The sequence below is a fragment of the Caretta caretta genome, chromosome 6 (genome assembly GCF_965140235.1).
Source record: "Caretta caretta isolate rCarCar2 chromosome 6, rCarCar1.hap1, whole genome shotgun sequence".
NCBI classification, from domain to species: Eukaryota; Metazoa; Chordata; order Testudines; family Cheloniidae; genus Caretta; species Caretta caretta.
The window spans coordinates 88,088,620-88,106,011 of NC_134211.1; the positions used below are offsets into that span (position 1 = coordinate 88,088,620).

The 17,392-nt window shown below is 45.8% G+C and overlaps 2 protein-coding genes across 4 annotated transcripts in view; one reads left to right on the forward strand and one right to left on the reverse strand.

Annotated features, from left to right (window-relative positions):
* The window catches only part of ALDH6A1 (aldehyde dehydrogenase 6 family member A1), an 18,020-nt gene extending 13,331 nt beyond the window's left edge, over positions 1-4,689 (reverse strand). Inside the window, exons 1-2 of the mRNA XM_048855962.2 lie at positions 4,546-4,689; positions 3,502-3,558 (exon numbers count right to left, since the gene is read on the reverse strand). Of these exons, the coding sequence (XP_048711919.2) occupies positions 3,502-3,558; positions 4,546-4,599 (111 nt within the window). The 5' untranslated portion in view covers positions 4,600-4,689. The remainder of the gene's footprint in view (positions 1-3,501; positions 3,559-4,545) is intronic.
* Positions 4,690-4,780: 91 nt separating this feature from the next.
* Positions 4,781-17,392, forward strand: part of LIN52 (lin-52 DREAM MuvB core complex component) — a 69,384-nt gene continuing 56,772 nt past the window's right edge. For 2 of the 3 annotated variants that reach the window (XR_007357430.2, XM_048855981.2), the window contains exons 1-5: positions 4,781-4,974; positions 5,433-5,507; positions 6,501-6,538; positions 7,799-7,865; positions 11,456-11,539. Coding sequence is in view for 2 of the 3 variants with exons in the window: in XM_048855981.2 (XP_048711938.1) it covers positions 4,956-4,974; positions 5,433-5,507; positions 6,501-6,538; positions 7,799-7,865; positions 11,456-11,539 (283 nt within the window). In the remaining variant the exon portion in view is untranslated. The remainder of the gene's footprint in view (positions 4,975-5,432; positions 5,508-6,500; positions 6,539-7,798; positions 7,866-11,455; positions 11,540-17,392) is intronic. The other variant, XM_048855982.2, reaches the window with a different exon arrangement.

Below are 17,392 nucleotides of genomic sequence, written 5' to 3' on the forward strand. Positions count from 1 at the left end.
GTAAAATGGGGATGATAATACTACCACCACCACCACCTCACTTCACAGGGGTGTTGTGAAGATAGACTCACTAATGTTTGTGCAACATTGAGATACTCTGGTGAGAGCACCATAGAAAAGCCCATTTTGAGGAAAGTAATAATTCTATCTTCAGAGCAGGGTTTGAATAATGTGCAGTAAATAAACCTGAATAATGACAAGAAAACAAAATATTGAATAGCAGCTCATTAAGTGAGCATCATTCTTTTATGCACTGAATGAGGCGGGGACCTGTGGAAAAAATATATATGCTCATGTAATTAAAGACCATCAGAATCAATATGCACAAGTGGGACGAATCATCTTAATCCTGGTGTGATGGTCTGTATCTTATTTTTCACCCCTTGCATACTATTATAATAATCTTTGTACAAGCATGCCTTGAGAGATATCATTTGAAAACTCATAGTTTGATGATCATTATTTTCCTGGTAAAATGTGCGGCAATACTGTATGTAAAGTTATAAGATTTCACTGTCTGGTGTCACTAAAACACATTCCAAGTCTGAGGAGTGGCCAAACTAGTTCCTCAGAGACAAAGGACAAGCTGATGCCTCAGCCAGGGTAAACAAGGTGAAATGGGCCATTACCCATTAAGTGGTTATTCACTAGCAGGAAAAGGGACATAGGTGAAAAATCTACATTTTAGCAAAGAAACAGCATGGGGTTCCCATCCATGTAGACTTTCTGTCTCCTAGATCTCAGCAGGAAATGCTTCTTGGCGGGGGTGAGGGAAGCTATTAAAAGGAGGGACAGACAATCATTCCTCCCTTTCTTTCTGTTTATGGCATTCACGACACCTAAAGAACAAAGGAAACAACACTGGACTGGGAGAGGGATCCTGACTGAAAGTTCAGCCAACAGAACTGCTGAATCATGCGGCGAGACTTTGCCTTGAATTTACACTAGTTCAGGAGTTTTCAAACTTCCATGCACCGCAACCCCCTTCTGACAACAAAAATTACTATACGACCCCGGGAGGGGGGGACCGAAGTCTCAACCTGCCTGAGCCCTGATGCCCCGAGCAGGGAAGCCAAAGCCCGAGGGCTTCAGCTCCAGATGGGGGGCCTGTAACCTGAGCCCCACCACCCAGGGCTGAAGCCATCTGGATTGGGCTTTGGCCCCACGCCCCAACAAGTCTAACGCCAGCCATGGAGAACTGCTACCCTAGTTGGCAAAATTAGGCGTTAGTTGCCTTTTACTTTTATTTTTCTTCTAAACAGTTCTGACTTTTATGCCTCATACTTGTGTGTGCTTAAAATCTCTCTCTTGTTTTACCACTTTATCTAAGCTAATGTGTTTGAATTGAAGTATTTGGGAAACTCCATTTGGGACAGCAAGCGTGCATATCATTTTTATTAGTTAAATGACAAACTCTATATAAGCTCGTATTGTCCAGGAAAGGGCTGGGCAGTACAAGACATACATTTGGAGTACTGTGTCCAGTTTTGGGCCCCACACTACAAGAATGATGTGGATAAATTGGAGAGAGTCCAGCGAAGGGCAACAAAAATTATTAGAGGTCTAGAACACATGACTTATGAGGAGAGGCTGAGGGAGCTGGGATTGTTTAGCCTGCAGAAGAGAAGAATGAGGGGGGATTTGATAGCTGCTTTCAACTACCTGAAAGGGGGTTCCAAAGAGGATGGCTCTAGACTGTTCTCAATGGTAGCAGATGACAGAACGAGGAGTAATGGTCTCAAGTTGCAGTGGGGGAGGTTTAGATTGGATATTAGGAAAAACTTTTTCACTAAGAGGGTGGTGAAACACTGGAATGCGTTACCTAGGGAGGTGGTAGAATCTCCTTCCTTAGAGGTTTTTAAGGTCAGGCTTGACAAAGCCCTGGCTGGGATGATTTAACTGGGAATTGGTCCTGCTTCGAGCAGGGGGTTGGACTAGATGACCTTCAGGGGTCCCTTCCAACCCTGATATTCTATGATTCTATGATTTCTGGGGGGAAATCTGGGAATGGGAGTGTGTTGGGGTCACTCTGCATTAAAGCTGGTGTCATTCTGGCAGGCAGCCCTCTCACAATATAGCTTGGAGTCAGAGCCGTCCCTAGCTATTCTGGGCCCCTATGCAGCCCCCCTGCAGGGCTGGGGCACACCACCCCACAGCACTCACTGGTGGCTCAGCTGGGGCCGGGTTGCTGGACTTCCCGCTGCTGGTGAGTGCAGGCCCAGCCCTGCTGTAGTCCTCAGGGAAGTGGGGGTGGGGCTGGCGCAGAGGAGAGCAGGGGTTTTGGGGAAGGGATGGAGTGGGGGCAGGGCTGGGGCAGAGGAGGGGTGGGAAGAAGCAGGGCTGGGGTGGAGTAGGGGCAAGGGCAGCACACAGCTGCACAGGGCACCAGGAAATTTGGTGCCCCAAATTTCCTAGTGCCCTATGCAGCTGCGTACTTTGCGTATGGGTAGGGATGGCCCTGCTTGGAGTGACTTATGTGCTGGAGGCTGTATGAGAGCAGACCAGGAGTGGTGGCAACAGCATTGAAAAAGCACCCAAGGTTAGAGGGCAGGGGGACAACTACTCATTAGTCTGGATTTTACCCTGGATATGTCACTCCTGGCATTTGCTAACTTTTGATTGCTTGATTTTACAATCTTAATAATGTTCTTTTAATGTAGTTTTCCTGTGTGTAATAAATATCTAAGTTAGTTTAATAAGAAGGCAGCTCTCTCTCTCTCTCTCTCTCTGACTAGAAAGGCTCCTTAGGACTCTCCTCCCTCCCTTCACTAAGAACCCCAAAGCATAAATGTGTTAGGGGAAAACAGCTAGAAGTCAAATAGAGGAGAAGTGATAGAAGTGACCAGAACTTAAATTCAGCTGGAGCTGCCCAGAACAGAGCTCTGGTAAATATTTTCAAACCTGTGGGAGCCTTGGCACCCCCTCCCTGTGGGGCTGAAGCCCCGGAGACCTCTCCCTGCCCCACAACTGAAGCCCAGAGCCCCAAATGCTGGGGGGAGGGGGGGAAAGGAGGGGGCTCTCGGAAAGTCTATGAGAATTTAAGCCCTGGAAGTGACCTTTAAGGAGAGATGTGAAGAAAGTGTTTCATTGCATGAGGAAAAGAGCCCAACAATCCACCTGCCCCAGTAGCCATTATAGACTTCTCAGAGCGTTAGCCAGCCTTATCTAGAGTTCTGACTTGAAACTATTTCATGCCCTGCGAGCTAGGCTGATCTATCTAAAGTCAATTCAGCAAATAAATTTTCTTCCAGTGTAAATCCACCCTCGTGGCAATGCAACCACAAAAACTTGCCTTTGTTTCATAACACTAGATTAGATAGGCACCCTGGATTATGCAAGTGAAAGTACCGGGGTGCAGCTCTTGCCATGCAAACGTGTGGAGGGTTAACAAAATAGCTGCCATCTGCATCTCCTCCTACCCTTCCCTGCATCCAGGACCCCTTGAGCCCCCAATTCTTTCCCTTTGGTAAAGCTTGTCATCAAGAAGAAAAATGAACTCACCACTGAAGAAGAGAAGAAGGATGAAGAATACCAGATGGGATTCACTTTTGCAGGGATCTACATGAAAGAAAGGCAGAGACACAGAGACCAATGCTGTTAAAACACACAGGAGGCAAATCCTGGGGTCTCTGCAGAGGTTAGACTCATCCAGTCCCTGCCTGGCTTGTGGCAGTGGAGGGATTCTAGTATCTGAGCCCCAAGGTCCATTAGTCAACTGTATCCTAATGGAGCAAAGCAATGCAGGGGACAGTCACCAATAGTTGTAAGTTATTATGCCATGGAAGGGGTCTCCATCATTCTCTGTATGTAGGCTACAGCACTGAACAAGTGCTAATGGAATCAATGGCAAGGAACCTGATAAAGCACAAACTGTTCAGTGGTTCAAGTTAGCCCTGCTAGGTCGACGTATTTGAAAGTGCTGCACAATCGCCCTCATTCATACTCGTGCAATTCTAAACCGTTTCAACGGCGCAGCTTCCTAGGTACCGTCCCGCCGCTCGCCTTGGGGCAGCGGGACGCGGAACAATCAGAGCCGCTTCCGTCAGTCCCTGTCCACAGCGGCACAAAAGCCGCGAGGCCGACCCAGTGCAGAGTAGCAGCCGTGCCAGTCTGTATCCGCAAAAAAAAAAAAAAAACCCACAAAAAACCAGGAGCACTTGTGGCACCTTAGAGGCTACCACATTTACTAGAGCCAAGGCTTTCGTGGGCTACAGCTTAGGCTCTAACAAGTGCTCCTGGCTTCTTTTTATCCCAGCCCAGGCTCCCCTGCCGCGCGGGGCGGGTGCAAGGCTTACTCGTCCTCCAGCAGGAGCGGCGACCCCGGGATTCTCACTCAGTCGAGCTGCGCCGGCAGCCAGGCTGACCCCGAGAGCCCGTCGGGAACACGCGTGCGGCGGCCACACGGCCCCCTAGCCCGGGGGACTGTCCGGCACAGGCGAGGCCGGAGACCAGCCCCCCGCCGTAGAACTCAGCCCCCGGCCCGCCCGTCGGAGCCACGACAGGACCTCCCCACCCGGGCACGGGAAAGGGGCTGCCCGGCCTCACCCTGCATAGGAGCCGCTGCCCAGCCCGGGCCCCGCGACCTGCCAGCGCCGCCATCCTACCCCCTGGGAGACCCTGAACACTCGGGAGACCGCTAGCGCCCCACAGAGCAGGGCCCGCCCCCGCACTGCCATTGGCCGCTTAGACAACGCCCTCGCCTTCACACGGCACGGTACCGCTCGTCCGGGCCAATAGGGATCCGACTCGTTTGGCCCCGCCCCCACAGGAACGGCCCACCGTCCCGGGGCGAGGATTGGTTACGAGAACCGAAATGCCCTGGGTGAAAATTCGGGTCAAGACACGCCTCCTAGGGAGAGGAAAGCTGCTGGCGACGCGTGTCTGGGCGGCTTTAGAGGGAGTCACGTGTAGGGGTTCCCGCGGGCGGCAGTTGCCTGTCACGTGACTTGGGCAAGATGGCGGCTCCCACGGAAGGTAAGAACTCGAAGCATCGGGGCCGGAGTCGGCTCCGCCTAACGCATCCCACCAGCCCTACGCGCAGAGCTCACCGCGGCGTCTCCCGGGCACCGGCTCAGCCCGCCCGGTTCCTGAGCCGCATCTTGAGCTTTATCTCTCGCTGCAGCCTCTCCTCGCTGGCGGTTCGGAACCGTGGGTGTCCCGGGGACCTGCCCTGCCGGGCGCCCCCATCTCGCCGCGGGGCAGCCCCGGGCAATGGAGCCTGACACGGGAACTGGCAGCCCTGCCCTCGGGGCAGTTTCCGGCTAGGTGCCCGTAGCGTCCTGCGCGGGGCGCCACGGTCGAGCCTTGCCAGGGCACCCTCACGCCATGGCCCGGGGGCAGTAGGGCCGGGGCGTCGCCGAGGCTACGTGTGACTTTCCCGGCTACGAGGCGGGAGCGGTGTGCGCCGTGTCTGACTGACTGTCTCCTTCCAGGGACCGACCTGGAAGCCTCCCTGCTGAGCTTTGAGAAGCTGGATCGAGCATCCCCAGACTTGTGGCCGGAGCAGCGTAAGACGTGCCTGATTCTCCCCCAGGGCTTGGTGATGTGGGTGGATCCCTCAAGAGGGAGCAGGAGAAAGCCTCTAGTGTCCCAGTGAGAAGAGGAAAGGCCCCTGGACTGTCAGCGTACTGCAGTCCGCCACCTGGGAGGCAGCCTGTGTGCGTCACGGAGTTATGGTCTGGTTGTGCAGGGAGTGGCACTCACTAGGCTTCATCTGGCCATGTAAATGTAATGCCGGTTTAATGGAGATGGTATCCAGCTTGAGCCCCAGTAGATCCAGGATGTCCTCCTGGTAGCTTTCTAATGGGGATACTTCTCAGGTTTCGTTCTCTTCACCAATGAATTTAAACTACAATGATCTGCATTCCGTGGTGAGGTGGCTGATATCTACCTAGTGAGGGCTGATAGGAACACTTCTCAGGATCTCTGTGTAAACTACTGGTCAATAAACTCCATCTGCTTGCTCTTGACACTCCCATGGCAAATCAGCAGGGAAAAATCTTATTTTCTCCGGAGGAGTATTCTGAATTTTTGTAACTACTGTTGTACTTGCTGCAGTTTTTTGCATGAATTAAAGTGACTAACATTTCACATTTAATGTAGTGAGATGGCATTTCTTATGGCAGGCTGTGTCTGGGGATTTTACCTAACTACACTGCAGCTGGGAAGTGTAATTCCTAGTTTGATTGGCACATGTACAGTATCTCTGTTCCATGTAGTGTACAAACATATATCAGCATGGGCATGGCAACTCAGGCTAGCTGTCACACCATCTGCTTAGGACCTCAGACAGGATTGTATTCAGGCAAGTTGCCTGTGACCTCTGTGGCCACACTAATTTTTAGCATGCTAGTGCAAGTGTTTATGCCTACCCAAGGTGGTAATTATGCTTCACAGCTGCAGGGTAGATGTATTCTTAGATGATTAGCTGTGGCTTCTTTGGAAACAGGAAAGCAATGACATTTGGGTCATGAATAATTATCTTTCTTTCTCCTATCCAGTACCAGGTGTTGCTGAATTTGCTGCTTCCTTCAAAAGTGTAAGTGATCTCCTCTAATTGAGACCTGTTTACATTTCCACCCCCCCCACACACACACACTTTCCCCAACCTTGCTATCTTTTGGAAATTCCTGTTTTCCTCATGCAGTACCCTATACAGACTTTGTTCATGAGGTTTCTTAAATCTAGTTTGCTAATGTCACTGTGTTTCTATTAAGACCTCTCCAAGATCAGTGGTTTTCAAACTGTGGGTCACAGCCCTGTACTGGGTCATGGAATGTAAAGCACAGGGTCCCGGCGACTCTGGTCAGCACTGCTGACCGGGCTGTTAAAAGTCCCGTTGGCAGTGCTGCCCAGCTAAGGCAGGCTACTCCCTACCAGTTCTGACACTGCGCTACAACCTATAAGTGGTCAGCAGCAGGTTCGGCTCCTAGGTGGCGGGGGAGGGGAGAGTGCACAGGGCTCCGCATGCTGCCCCTGCCCCAAGCACTGTCTCTGAACTCCCATTGGCCAATTCCTGGCCAATGCGGGGTACTGTGCCTGCAGGTGAGAGCTGCACGGAGCTGCTTGTGCGCCTCCGCCTAGGAGCTGGATCTGCTGCTGGCAGCTTCCTGGGCACAGTGTGGTCCACGGTGCCAGGACAGGCAGCAAGCCTGCCTTCGCACCCCTGCTGTGTCGCTGACTGGGAGCTGCCCGAGGTAAGCCCGTGCCCCAGCCCTATGCGCCCCTCCCCCCCCAACCCGGAGCCCCTTCCTGCACCCCAAACCCCTTATCCCCAGCTCCGTTGGATCGTGGGCATCAACAATTTTCTTCAACTGGGTCGGCAGAAAAAAAGGTTGAAAACCACTGTCCTAGATAACCCTCTCCTGTGTGCACATGTTACTTGTCACAATCTGTATTTTCTTGCTAGGGTAACTTTTTTCCTCTTTGGGAGTTTTAGAATTTACAATAAATGTATCTTCTGCCTCATACTGTATATGAAACTTGGAAGTGAAGGCTTTAGACTTACACTTGGTGATTATCAGAAGTATTACAGTCTGTATTGCCCTTTGGGAGACAAGGGGACATTGCTTCAGCAGCAGTGGAAAAAAATACTGGAAAAACAGGACTCAGATACAGAAACACAGCATCTGACGAGGATAGCTCTTTACAGAGTGGCTGGAGTTTAAGCATTAGTCCACTTAATACTATTGTCTGGGTGTCATTATTGCTTCAGATGCTGGAGATGGTAGCTGTACACATCTTACAGCAATGCACAAAAATACTTGATTGAGCATGCATTTTCTTTGTCTTCTGACAGCCTATCACCAATTCCCCTCCCAAATGGATGGCTGAACTAGAAAATGATGATATTGATATGTTAAAGGGTAAGTATGAGGTATCGGATAGCAAGCAATGTAAAGTCTAGGTAAGTGGAAACGTGAGACCTCAAAGGGAAAGAACCTAAGGTAGTGCCTATTGTGCTGCTTATGCAGTTTAAAAGGGGTGTTAGAAATTTCTGTTTTTTCTTAGCAATATCAAGGAATGTCACCTTTATTTTTCTTTTCTGGTTGTCTTTGACCTAAATCTATGTTGATAGCCCTCTCAGCTCTTAATTGTTAAATCCTTCAGAGTTTTCTTCCCAGATGTTTTAATTAAAGTGAGAATAATTTGTTTCTCTTGTCAGGTTTTATTTTCTTGTTATCTGTGATTGTGTAACTGGAAGGCTATGAACTATTGTGATGATGATATTAATTTTTAATGTAAAACACCCACAGGACAAAATACATTCTTACCCCACTTTAAAAAAAATAAATAAAAAGCACAAGCCAATATCTCTTTCTGTGCCGGTTATTCACAGAGTGACAAGAAATCTTGATTTCTGGAGAAGTTCAACTGTGTTTCTCCCCACCCACCCCCCTCCCGGCTAGAAATCCTACTAATGCTAACAGGCTAATGAAAGTGGGGCTGTTGAAGGGCTTCAGCTCAAATGAATTTTTCTCAGACACAGTGGCTGAGTTTCTTTATTTGGGAGCTATTTGTGGATGGACAGATCTAGAAAACATCATCGGCTTCTGAAGTGTTCAGCAGAGCTCCCTGTGAGCGTATCTACTGTAGAAATAGCTCTTTGAACACAGCTCTACTGCACTGTTTCCAATTTTAGACCTTGGAGATCTCTTCTTCAGGGTGAAGAAACATTTGACCGTACTCCGACACAAACTACAGTGCAAAAGGAGCTGTTTTTGAAAATGGCTCAATTCAGCTGTGCTCAACTTGGGTTCTGTTGCACAGCTTCTAACAGAATTAGGCTAAAGAGCAGTCACAAACTGTTTGATCATAGTTCCTTGGATACTTCTAACACAATTTGTCCTTGTAGGTGTTGCTACTTCTACTCAAAATGTGAGTTTTGTAAAGGTACCTACTATGTAGGATTCTTGCTCCTGCGTGTTGGCTCTTTAATACCAGGCTGGCAGAACTTTCTTAGCTCTTTGGGGTTTCTTTTACATTTGAGGGCAAGAGTAGCTGAGTGCAGAATGAGCTAGGTATCTTCCTAGTCACCATCTGCCAGCCTCTGCAGAGAGAATGCTGCATTCTGATTCTGCTAAAATGATCAACAGCAATTTAATTGATGTGACCATTCAAATGATCAACTTAAATTTCAAAGTTAAATGCCCTCAATGACTGTTCACACCTGTCAGAACTACTGTTTCAGACAATCGGCAGGAGGGTGTATCTTCACTAGGGAAAAAAGGAGTTGTTAATGTGCCTTCAGCATATCAGAATGGCCATGCTGGGTCAGACCAATAGTCCATCTAGTCCAGTATCCTGTCTTCTGGCAGTTGCCTCTGCCAGGTGCTTCAGAGAGAATAAACAGAACACGCAATTTTCAAGTGATCCATCCCCTGTCCTCCACTCCCAGCTTCTGGTAGTCAGAGGCTAGGGACACCCAGACTATGGCATTGCATCCCTGACCATCTTGGCTAATAACCACTGATGGACGTATTCTACATGAACTTACATAATTCTTTTTTGAATCCCGTTATAGTTTGGGCCTTCAGTATATCCCCTGGCAAAGAGTTCTACATGTTGACTGTGCATTGTGTGAAGAAGTACCTCTTTTTGTTTGTTTTAAACCTGCTGCCTATTAATTTCACGTGGTGACTTCTGGTTCTTGTTATGTGAACAAGGAAATAGCACTTCCTTATTTACTTTCTCCACACCATTCATGATTTTATAGACCTCTATCATATCTCACTTTAGTCATCTCTCTTCTAAGCTGAAAAGTCCCAGCCTTTTTAATCTCTCCTCAAATAGAAGCTGTTCCATATTCGTAATCATTTTTTGTTGTCCTTCTCTCTATCTTTTCCAATTCTAATGTATCTTTTTTGAGATGGGGCAACCAGAACTGCAGGTCCAATTCAAGGTATGGGGGTACTGTGGATTTATATAGAGGCATTATATTTTCTGTCTTATTATCTATCCCTCTCCTAATGGTTCCTAATATTGTTAGCTTTTTTGACTGCTACTGTACATTGAGTGGATGTTTTCAGAGAACTATCCATACCTTTTTCCTAGTGAAGACACACCCACCAAATATATTAGCCTTGAGTCATGTTTTCAATGTTGTCTTCACAACCATAGTACTAGAAATCTCTCTTAAATGAAATCCTAAATTCTGGAACAATCATTTGATGACTGTTATATGATGGATATCACAAAGCAAATAATGGTTATGAATAAGTTAATTGAAAGTTTTCACGCTAATAAATTTAAAATACAGCCTGTATCTTAAAGTTTACAATGTACAAGTCAGTCACTAATTTGTTTTATTTTTTCAAACCTCTGACCTAATGTTTCGTTTTTGTTTTGTTTTTCTGAAGGAATTGGAGATGTCAGAGGGGTAATTTTTAATCCGTAAACTAACAAACTGACTTGTGAGAGCTCAATTAATTTGATCTAAAAGTAGATGATTTGCAGAAAATAATTGTATCAATATGTAACAGATCTAATCTCGCCTTTAAGTACAATGCTGGCTGTGCTATGGAACAGCTATGATTTTACTACTGTCTCCAAAAGTACAAAATCTACAGGCCTTTGATTCCTACTGAAAACGTGGGTTGTTGAGTTAAACGTTTTTGTTAATTTGTGTCGTTTTCCTTCTTGAGCTTCAAACTTGTTTACTCCCAAAATAAACTACATGATGGCAAAATAATAGCAAAGCAAAAAGGTGAATAATTCTTCCCTGTATGGCTCTGGTTCAGTCACATCTGAGATACTGTGTTCAGCTCCGTATGCCAGAGAGGTATTAACGCTGTAGGGGGCTCAGAGAAGATCAACAGAATAGTCAGGGACTCAGTGAAGTTAATTTGACCAAAGAGTGAAAGTATTCATAATTAATAAGTGGTGGTACAGTTGAGGTGTGTGTCTAAGATGAGAAGAGAGCAGAATGTCTACAAATATTTTCCTGGTGTTTACATCCTCCTTGGAGAACTTAAAGTGTAGTGTAACAAGGAGTAGTGGGATAAAATGAGGGGAAAAATCCAAGAAATATGAGAATTTTGACAGTGAGACACATCAGGTTATAGAAACACCACCTCAGCGGAAGTGTTGCCTCAGTGCATGGGATAGTCAAATTTAGAGTATACAAAGTGCACTTTAAAGTAAACGGTAGGGAAGAAGTGTGCACTAGAAGAAGGGTTGGTTACAGGAGTAAATCTCTTCCCTCTGTCTATAGTTTAGTAATCCATTCAGATTTAGCCACCCACGCTGGGAATTCCAAATAAGTAATCTATGGGCCTGCACTCTTTCACTGTTACCCAGATGTGAGGAGGACTACTGAACATGTGCTTTCTCTTCCCCTTGGAGACAGCATATCAACAATATGACCTGAATGCTCTTTGCTAAATAGCTAATATGGCTTAGTTGCCACTAGAGGGCAACAGACAATGTTAAAAATCACATTTATTCTGTTTTTTAGAGCTGGGGAGCCTTACCACAGCAAACCTAATGGAGAAGGTTCGAGGCCTGCAGAACCTGGCTTATCAGCTAGGGCTGGATGAATGTAAGTATTATACACGTTCACTAATGGCTTCATTGTGAATTTCCTCATTTCAAGCATTTAACTTGCTCTATCCAGATCTGCAGTTCTCTATACCTAGAAAAGTGTATATATTTTTAGGAGTTGCAAACGTATTGAAAAGCAGCAGCAGTGCATTAAGAAACCCTTCTCTGGTAAGAGGAGTACTTGTCTGTTATAGGCACATGTGAGTTAATGTTGCAGGAATCTCCAGTTTAAAATTTCTCAGCCTTTGTGGATTTCAGCTTCCATCCTGATGTTGCATTAAAGCTTATTCCTGTGGTAAATGTATTACCGTGTTGTGTGCCTGCACACTCTTCCACAGCTGCCTCTGCTGCAAAATAACGAGAAGGGAGACTGCTTGTCCGCCCTTATACTTTACACCTGCAGGGGCAGCCAGTCATAGAGGAGATACAGTAGAACCTCAGAGTTACAAAAACCTCGGGAATGGAGGTTGTTCGTAACTGAAATGTTTGTAACTCTGAACAAAATGTTATGATTGTGACGGGTTCAGTCACAGAGACCCCCTTGGGACTGTCACCTGATGTGCTGAGTTTACCTCAGAGCCTGTTTTCCCTGCCAGCTTTGGACTCCAGAACCCTGCCTTGTTGAGCCAGACACACTAGCCTGCTGCAACACAGAACCAGGTCTGGTCCATGCCCCCCAAAGCTGCAGACTTTAACCAAAAACTGCTCACCAGGTCACCTATCTCCAGCACCAAGACACAGAGTTCCCAATGGGATCCAAACCCCAAATAAATCTGTTTTACTCTGTATAAAGCTTATACAGAGTAAACTCATAAATTGTCTGCCCTCTATAACACTGATAGAGAGAGATGCACAGCTGATTGCTCCCCCAGGTATTAATCACTTAGTCTGGGTTCATTAATAAACAAAAGTGATTTTATTAAGTATAAAAAAGTAGGATTTAAGTGGTTTTATGTAATAATTGACAGAACAAAGTAAATCACCAAGCAAAATAAAGCAAAAACACGCAAGTCTAAGCCTAATACATTAAGAAACTGTTTACAGGTAAAATCTCACCCTCATAGATGTTCCAATAAGCTTCTTTCACAGACTAGACTCCTTCCTAGTGTGGGCCCAATCCTTTCCCCCGGTACAGTACTTGTTAGTTCCAGCAAACGTCTTAGGTGTAAAGCAGGGACTTTCTCATGACTGGCAGCCCCCTTTGTTCTGTTCCACCACCTTTTATAGCTTTGGCACAAGGTGGGAATCTTTTTCCTTTGGGTCCCCACCCCTCCTTCTAAATGGAAAAGTACCAGATTTAAGATGGATTCCAGTATCCGGTGACATGATCACATGTCCTGTGAGACCCCTTTGTGGGCCAGCCTCCATACTTCCTTGGCTGGCCCACTTGTACACAGAAAGGTTTGTAAGTAAACAGAGCCATTTACAGCCAATTGTCCTAGTCAGTGGGAGCCATCAAGATTCTAAACCACCATTAATGGCCCACACTTTGAGGTCCTATTGTAATTATGCAGAGTTATACTTCATATTTCTAGCTTCAGATACAAGAATGATACATGCATACAAATAGGAGGAATATATTCAGTAGGTTATAACCTTTGCTATGATACCTTACAAGAGACCTTTTGCATAAAGTATATTCCAGTTACATCATATTCATACTCATAAGTACTCTCTTCCCATGCATGATTTTTTTTTTTTTTTAAACACTTGGGCAAATTCCATTGGCTGAAAGAACTGGGGAAGGTGAGAGAAATGTTCCTGTCTTCAAAAAATCATGATTTTTTACATATGTAAGAACTTCCAGATTAAGAACCACAAACATTCAACTAGAATCTCCTATTGGGATCAACTGTATCCCCATGTGATCACAGCTGTAGTTTAACTTCATTGGACAATTTTTGGGAGCAAGGGGTGGCAGCACAATTCACTTCACAGGTACGTCTTCTGGATGTACGACCAGGGCCTTCTCCTTTACCAGCATTGATGTTAGGTATTATTTGTGCTACAGACTTGCAATTTATTGAAAAATGATTTGAGGCATAATTGAAAATTGTTGCAAACTGCGCACAGTATGGATAACATCAAAGTTTCTAGACTAACAGTTTCCAACATGACTGAAATGTGAATTTTCTGCATTGTGGGTGTTCTTTTGGTTTTTGTTTTTTTTTAAATCACCAGAGTTCTAGGTATAAAGCCAGGGCTCAAACTATGGTGTACCGTGCATGTGTTAACTTAAAGTGAAGCTTTTAACAAAGGGCACAATACTCTCCTTGAATTATTTTCCATTAAATCCTTAAACTGGATTGAACAAATGGTGGTGATTAAAGTTTGTTAAATACAGCCACCCCATGAATTTGAAATACTTGCAAAAGCTGTTTATCTGGGGAGAAAGTGTTCTGTGTGTCTGAATGACTCTGAGTACCATGGAGCCTTTTCTGCCTCTAGCTCAGAGATGGGCCACTGAAAACCTTTAGTGGGCTGTATGTTTTTTAGGAGCTACATATTGTTAGGCCAATGCCCCTATGTGGGTTGTAGGTAGTGTGGATCAAACCTAGACGATCTGGAGCTTAATTTATCAGCTTCCACTACCTCCGTTCAAAGACCCATATATCTTAGCCAAGGCTGCAACAGAGTCCTCAATCCCTATTCGGCCTAATCACCACAAGAGGGGGACAGAGTGCCACACCGTGTAGGCATAGTTTACAATTGCATTAGTCAGATTTTTTTTTATTATAATACAGCATGTTCACATACAATTAACTGTTTAAAAAACAAAGTGTTTATAAAAGCCCCTTACAGCGCAGCCTTTAAATGGGGGTGGAGGGAAACAGTTTAAACATAATCTTTCACAAACCTTTTTTTAGTATGCAGAAGACTAGGGGATTAATAAAATGAAAACATCAACAATAAAAACATCTTAATGTGTTTTCTCTGCCATTCAGTCTTTGCCTCTGCTCTGCTCCCCTGTGGCAGAGCTCAGGAGTAGGAGCAAGAACCCATGAGCCAGGTTGCAACGCCACTGAGGTTTGGCTTGGCTGCCCTTCTGTCATGCCAGTTGGGAAGTAGTTACTGCCCGTCTATTAGCAGAGATGCACCCTGAACTGCCCATGGCCAGGGGCCAATCAGTTTGGCTGTGGGAGCTGGGAGCCAATGGGAAGGCAGTAATCAAAACTGGGTGGCATAGGGTGAAATCCCTTCCTTGAATGAGGTGGGTAGGCTGATGAGTGGCAGTGTGACCTGGCACATGGGCTCCGACTCCCATTCCCCCTTGACACAGGCTCCAGCTCTTTCCCATGCCACCCAGCTCTGGTAACTTCCTGCCCATTGGTTGAGGTATGCCTTGCCCCTGCTCACTGCTTGGCTAGAACCTAATTGGCTCTCAGCTCCCAAAAAATCAGCCGATGTGGAGGCAGTAACTGGAATTGGGTGCTGTGGGGGAGGAGCCACAGCTTGTGTTGATGGGGAAATGGAGTGAAGTGGAACTGTATGAGGCAGCAGCAGCTTTACTCAGAGACTACACCCCTCAGCCAGCCGGATCATTCTTTATTTTTTTCTGGAACTGAGAGTCCCATCTGAGGGCAAGCTAAATAAAATGATCTGAAGGGTTGGATAGGGCTGGAGGGCTGGATGGAGCTCAGAGGCTGAAGGTTGCCTACCTCTGTTCTAAGTGCTAATGTAATACAAATAATTAAAAGAAATTAGTACTGTGCTCTGAACAGTTTGGAAGAGGTGAGTTACATCTCTTTGCTCAACTGGCTTATAAAATCCAAGGATGGGACTGATCTTTAAAAAAACAAACAAACCCAACATAACTTGTACTTTATCTAGGGGTGGTCTAGGATTGAAGGGTCTTCTTCCCTCATGTACACTTTCATTCTTCCATCCTAGGGCTTATGTTTTATAGTACAGTCAACAATACTGCTAAAGACCTTTACAGATCCAAAATATTCTGTGGTAGTAAGTTGAGAAGCTTCATGTAGTATTTACCTTCCTTCCTATTTTTTTTCAAATGATCTTTGAGGTCCAACCCAGTGCTTCTATGAATTACCTGGCAGGGCCGGTAATAAACATTACTAAATGGTGTGGCAGGAATCACCAGTTAATGCTGTTGCACAAAGTCTTAAAAAGTTTTTTCTTAGTTTGCCAGCAAAGTTTCAGTCTCAGAAGGAATGCTCTGGTGGTGGTTTCTGATTCAGATTGTTTGGGAAAACTGTGACAAGCAGCATGTGAGTTTCTATTTGTTAATGTAACTAGAGTCAGTTTTCAATGCAGGTTTGTTCCCTGGGAGCCAGGCACTGGGTTTTGAGTGGAGATTCATGAAAGGAGGGGTTTGCCTGGATCCCATTTGACCATCTCTCTTCCATGACTGATACGTGTGTGTGTGTGTGTAAATAAAACAAGTTGCACTAAGAATGTACTTGGGTTCCAAGTTGCTGATTTCTCCCCATATTAGGAATCCAAACAATACCTTCTCCTACTGCTGAAGTGTAGCCATTCTTGACTTTCTACACGCCTAATTAACTTGTGGAACTCACTACCATATGCTATTATTGAAGACAAGACTTGCCAAGACTCAAAAGATTGTTGGTATGGTTAATGGGGAAATTCTGTAGGTGTTCCTAGGGTCTTTAAAAAACTGCACAAGCAACTGCTGCCTCATTAGGAGCAAAATTCTTCCTTATAACTTTGTTAATGTATCTTACATGTTTCTCTGAAGCCTCTTGTTGGAGACGTGATAACTGGCCTAGTTGGATCATTGATCAAACTGGACACAAGTGGTCTTAGGAAATGCCACTACTATCTAATACCCCTAGTCCATTACTACACAACAAGGAAGGACAAAGTGAAGAGTCCTATATCTGTAAAGTACAAGGACATTTGGGGAAGCAGAATGTTACCTAACCTGCAGTGACGCTGGGACATCACCGTTAACACTTGCAAAAAGGGTCTTAGGTTCTCAAATCTTTAGGGGTTGGACACATTTCCAGGTGTGTGTAAAATGGGGATGCTGTGACTTCCAGGGTTTCACTTGGGGGTGCTGTCAGTTAGAGGGATGATAGGGTAGGGGATGGACAGAGGGGACTCTTACCTGCCTGCACTGAATCTCGTATTCCCTCCAAAGAGTCTATTCCTCTAGTTGTCCCTTTTAGTGAAAACTACTTGCTGCCAGCCCCCACTCCTTTTCCTCTCTGCAGGAAGCTGCCAAGGAGGGTAGTACATTTCTCTGGACAAAGCTGTAGTCTTGGAGTCTGTCCTGAAAAGCATCCTGTCTCCTGAAAAAAGCTACTTCCTTGCGGAAATGGGACTACTTAATTGCTGTACTGGGAGCTACAGGAGAGGATTTATTCTTGTAGAGGGGAAGAAGCTAGTGTTATGGGGCAGGATCACGTGTTAGGGAGCAGGGAGAGTGGTAAGAGCCCAGCATTAGTACATTTGCTGTCAATACCTCAGAGCTAGTTTATTGAAGAGAAGGACGCCCATTCTTAATGTGTCAAGCATTAAAGATTGAGCCAGCAACTATTGATTTTGTCTTTACTGAAAGGTGGCCCCTCCATAGCAGTCATAGAATCATAGAATATAAGGGTTGGAAGGGACCCCAGAAGGTCATCTAGTCCAACCCCCTGATCGAAGCAGGACCAATTCCCAGTTAAATCATCCCAGCCAGGGCTTTGTCAAGCCTGACCTTAAAAACCTCTAAGGAAGGAGATTCTACCACCTCCCTAGGTAACGCATTCCAGTGTTTCACCACCCTCTTAGTGAAAAAGTTTTTCCTAATATCCAATCTAAACCTCCCCCACTGCAGCTTGAGACCATTACTCCTCGTTCTGTCATCTGCTACCATTGAGAA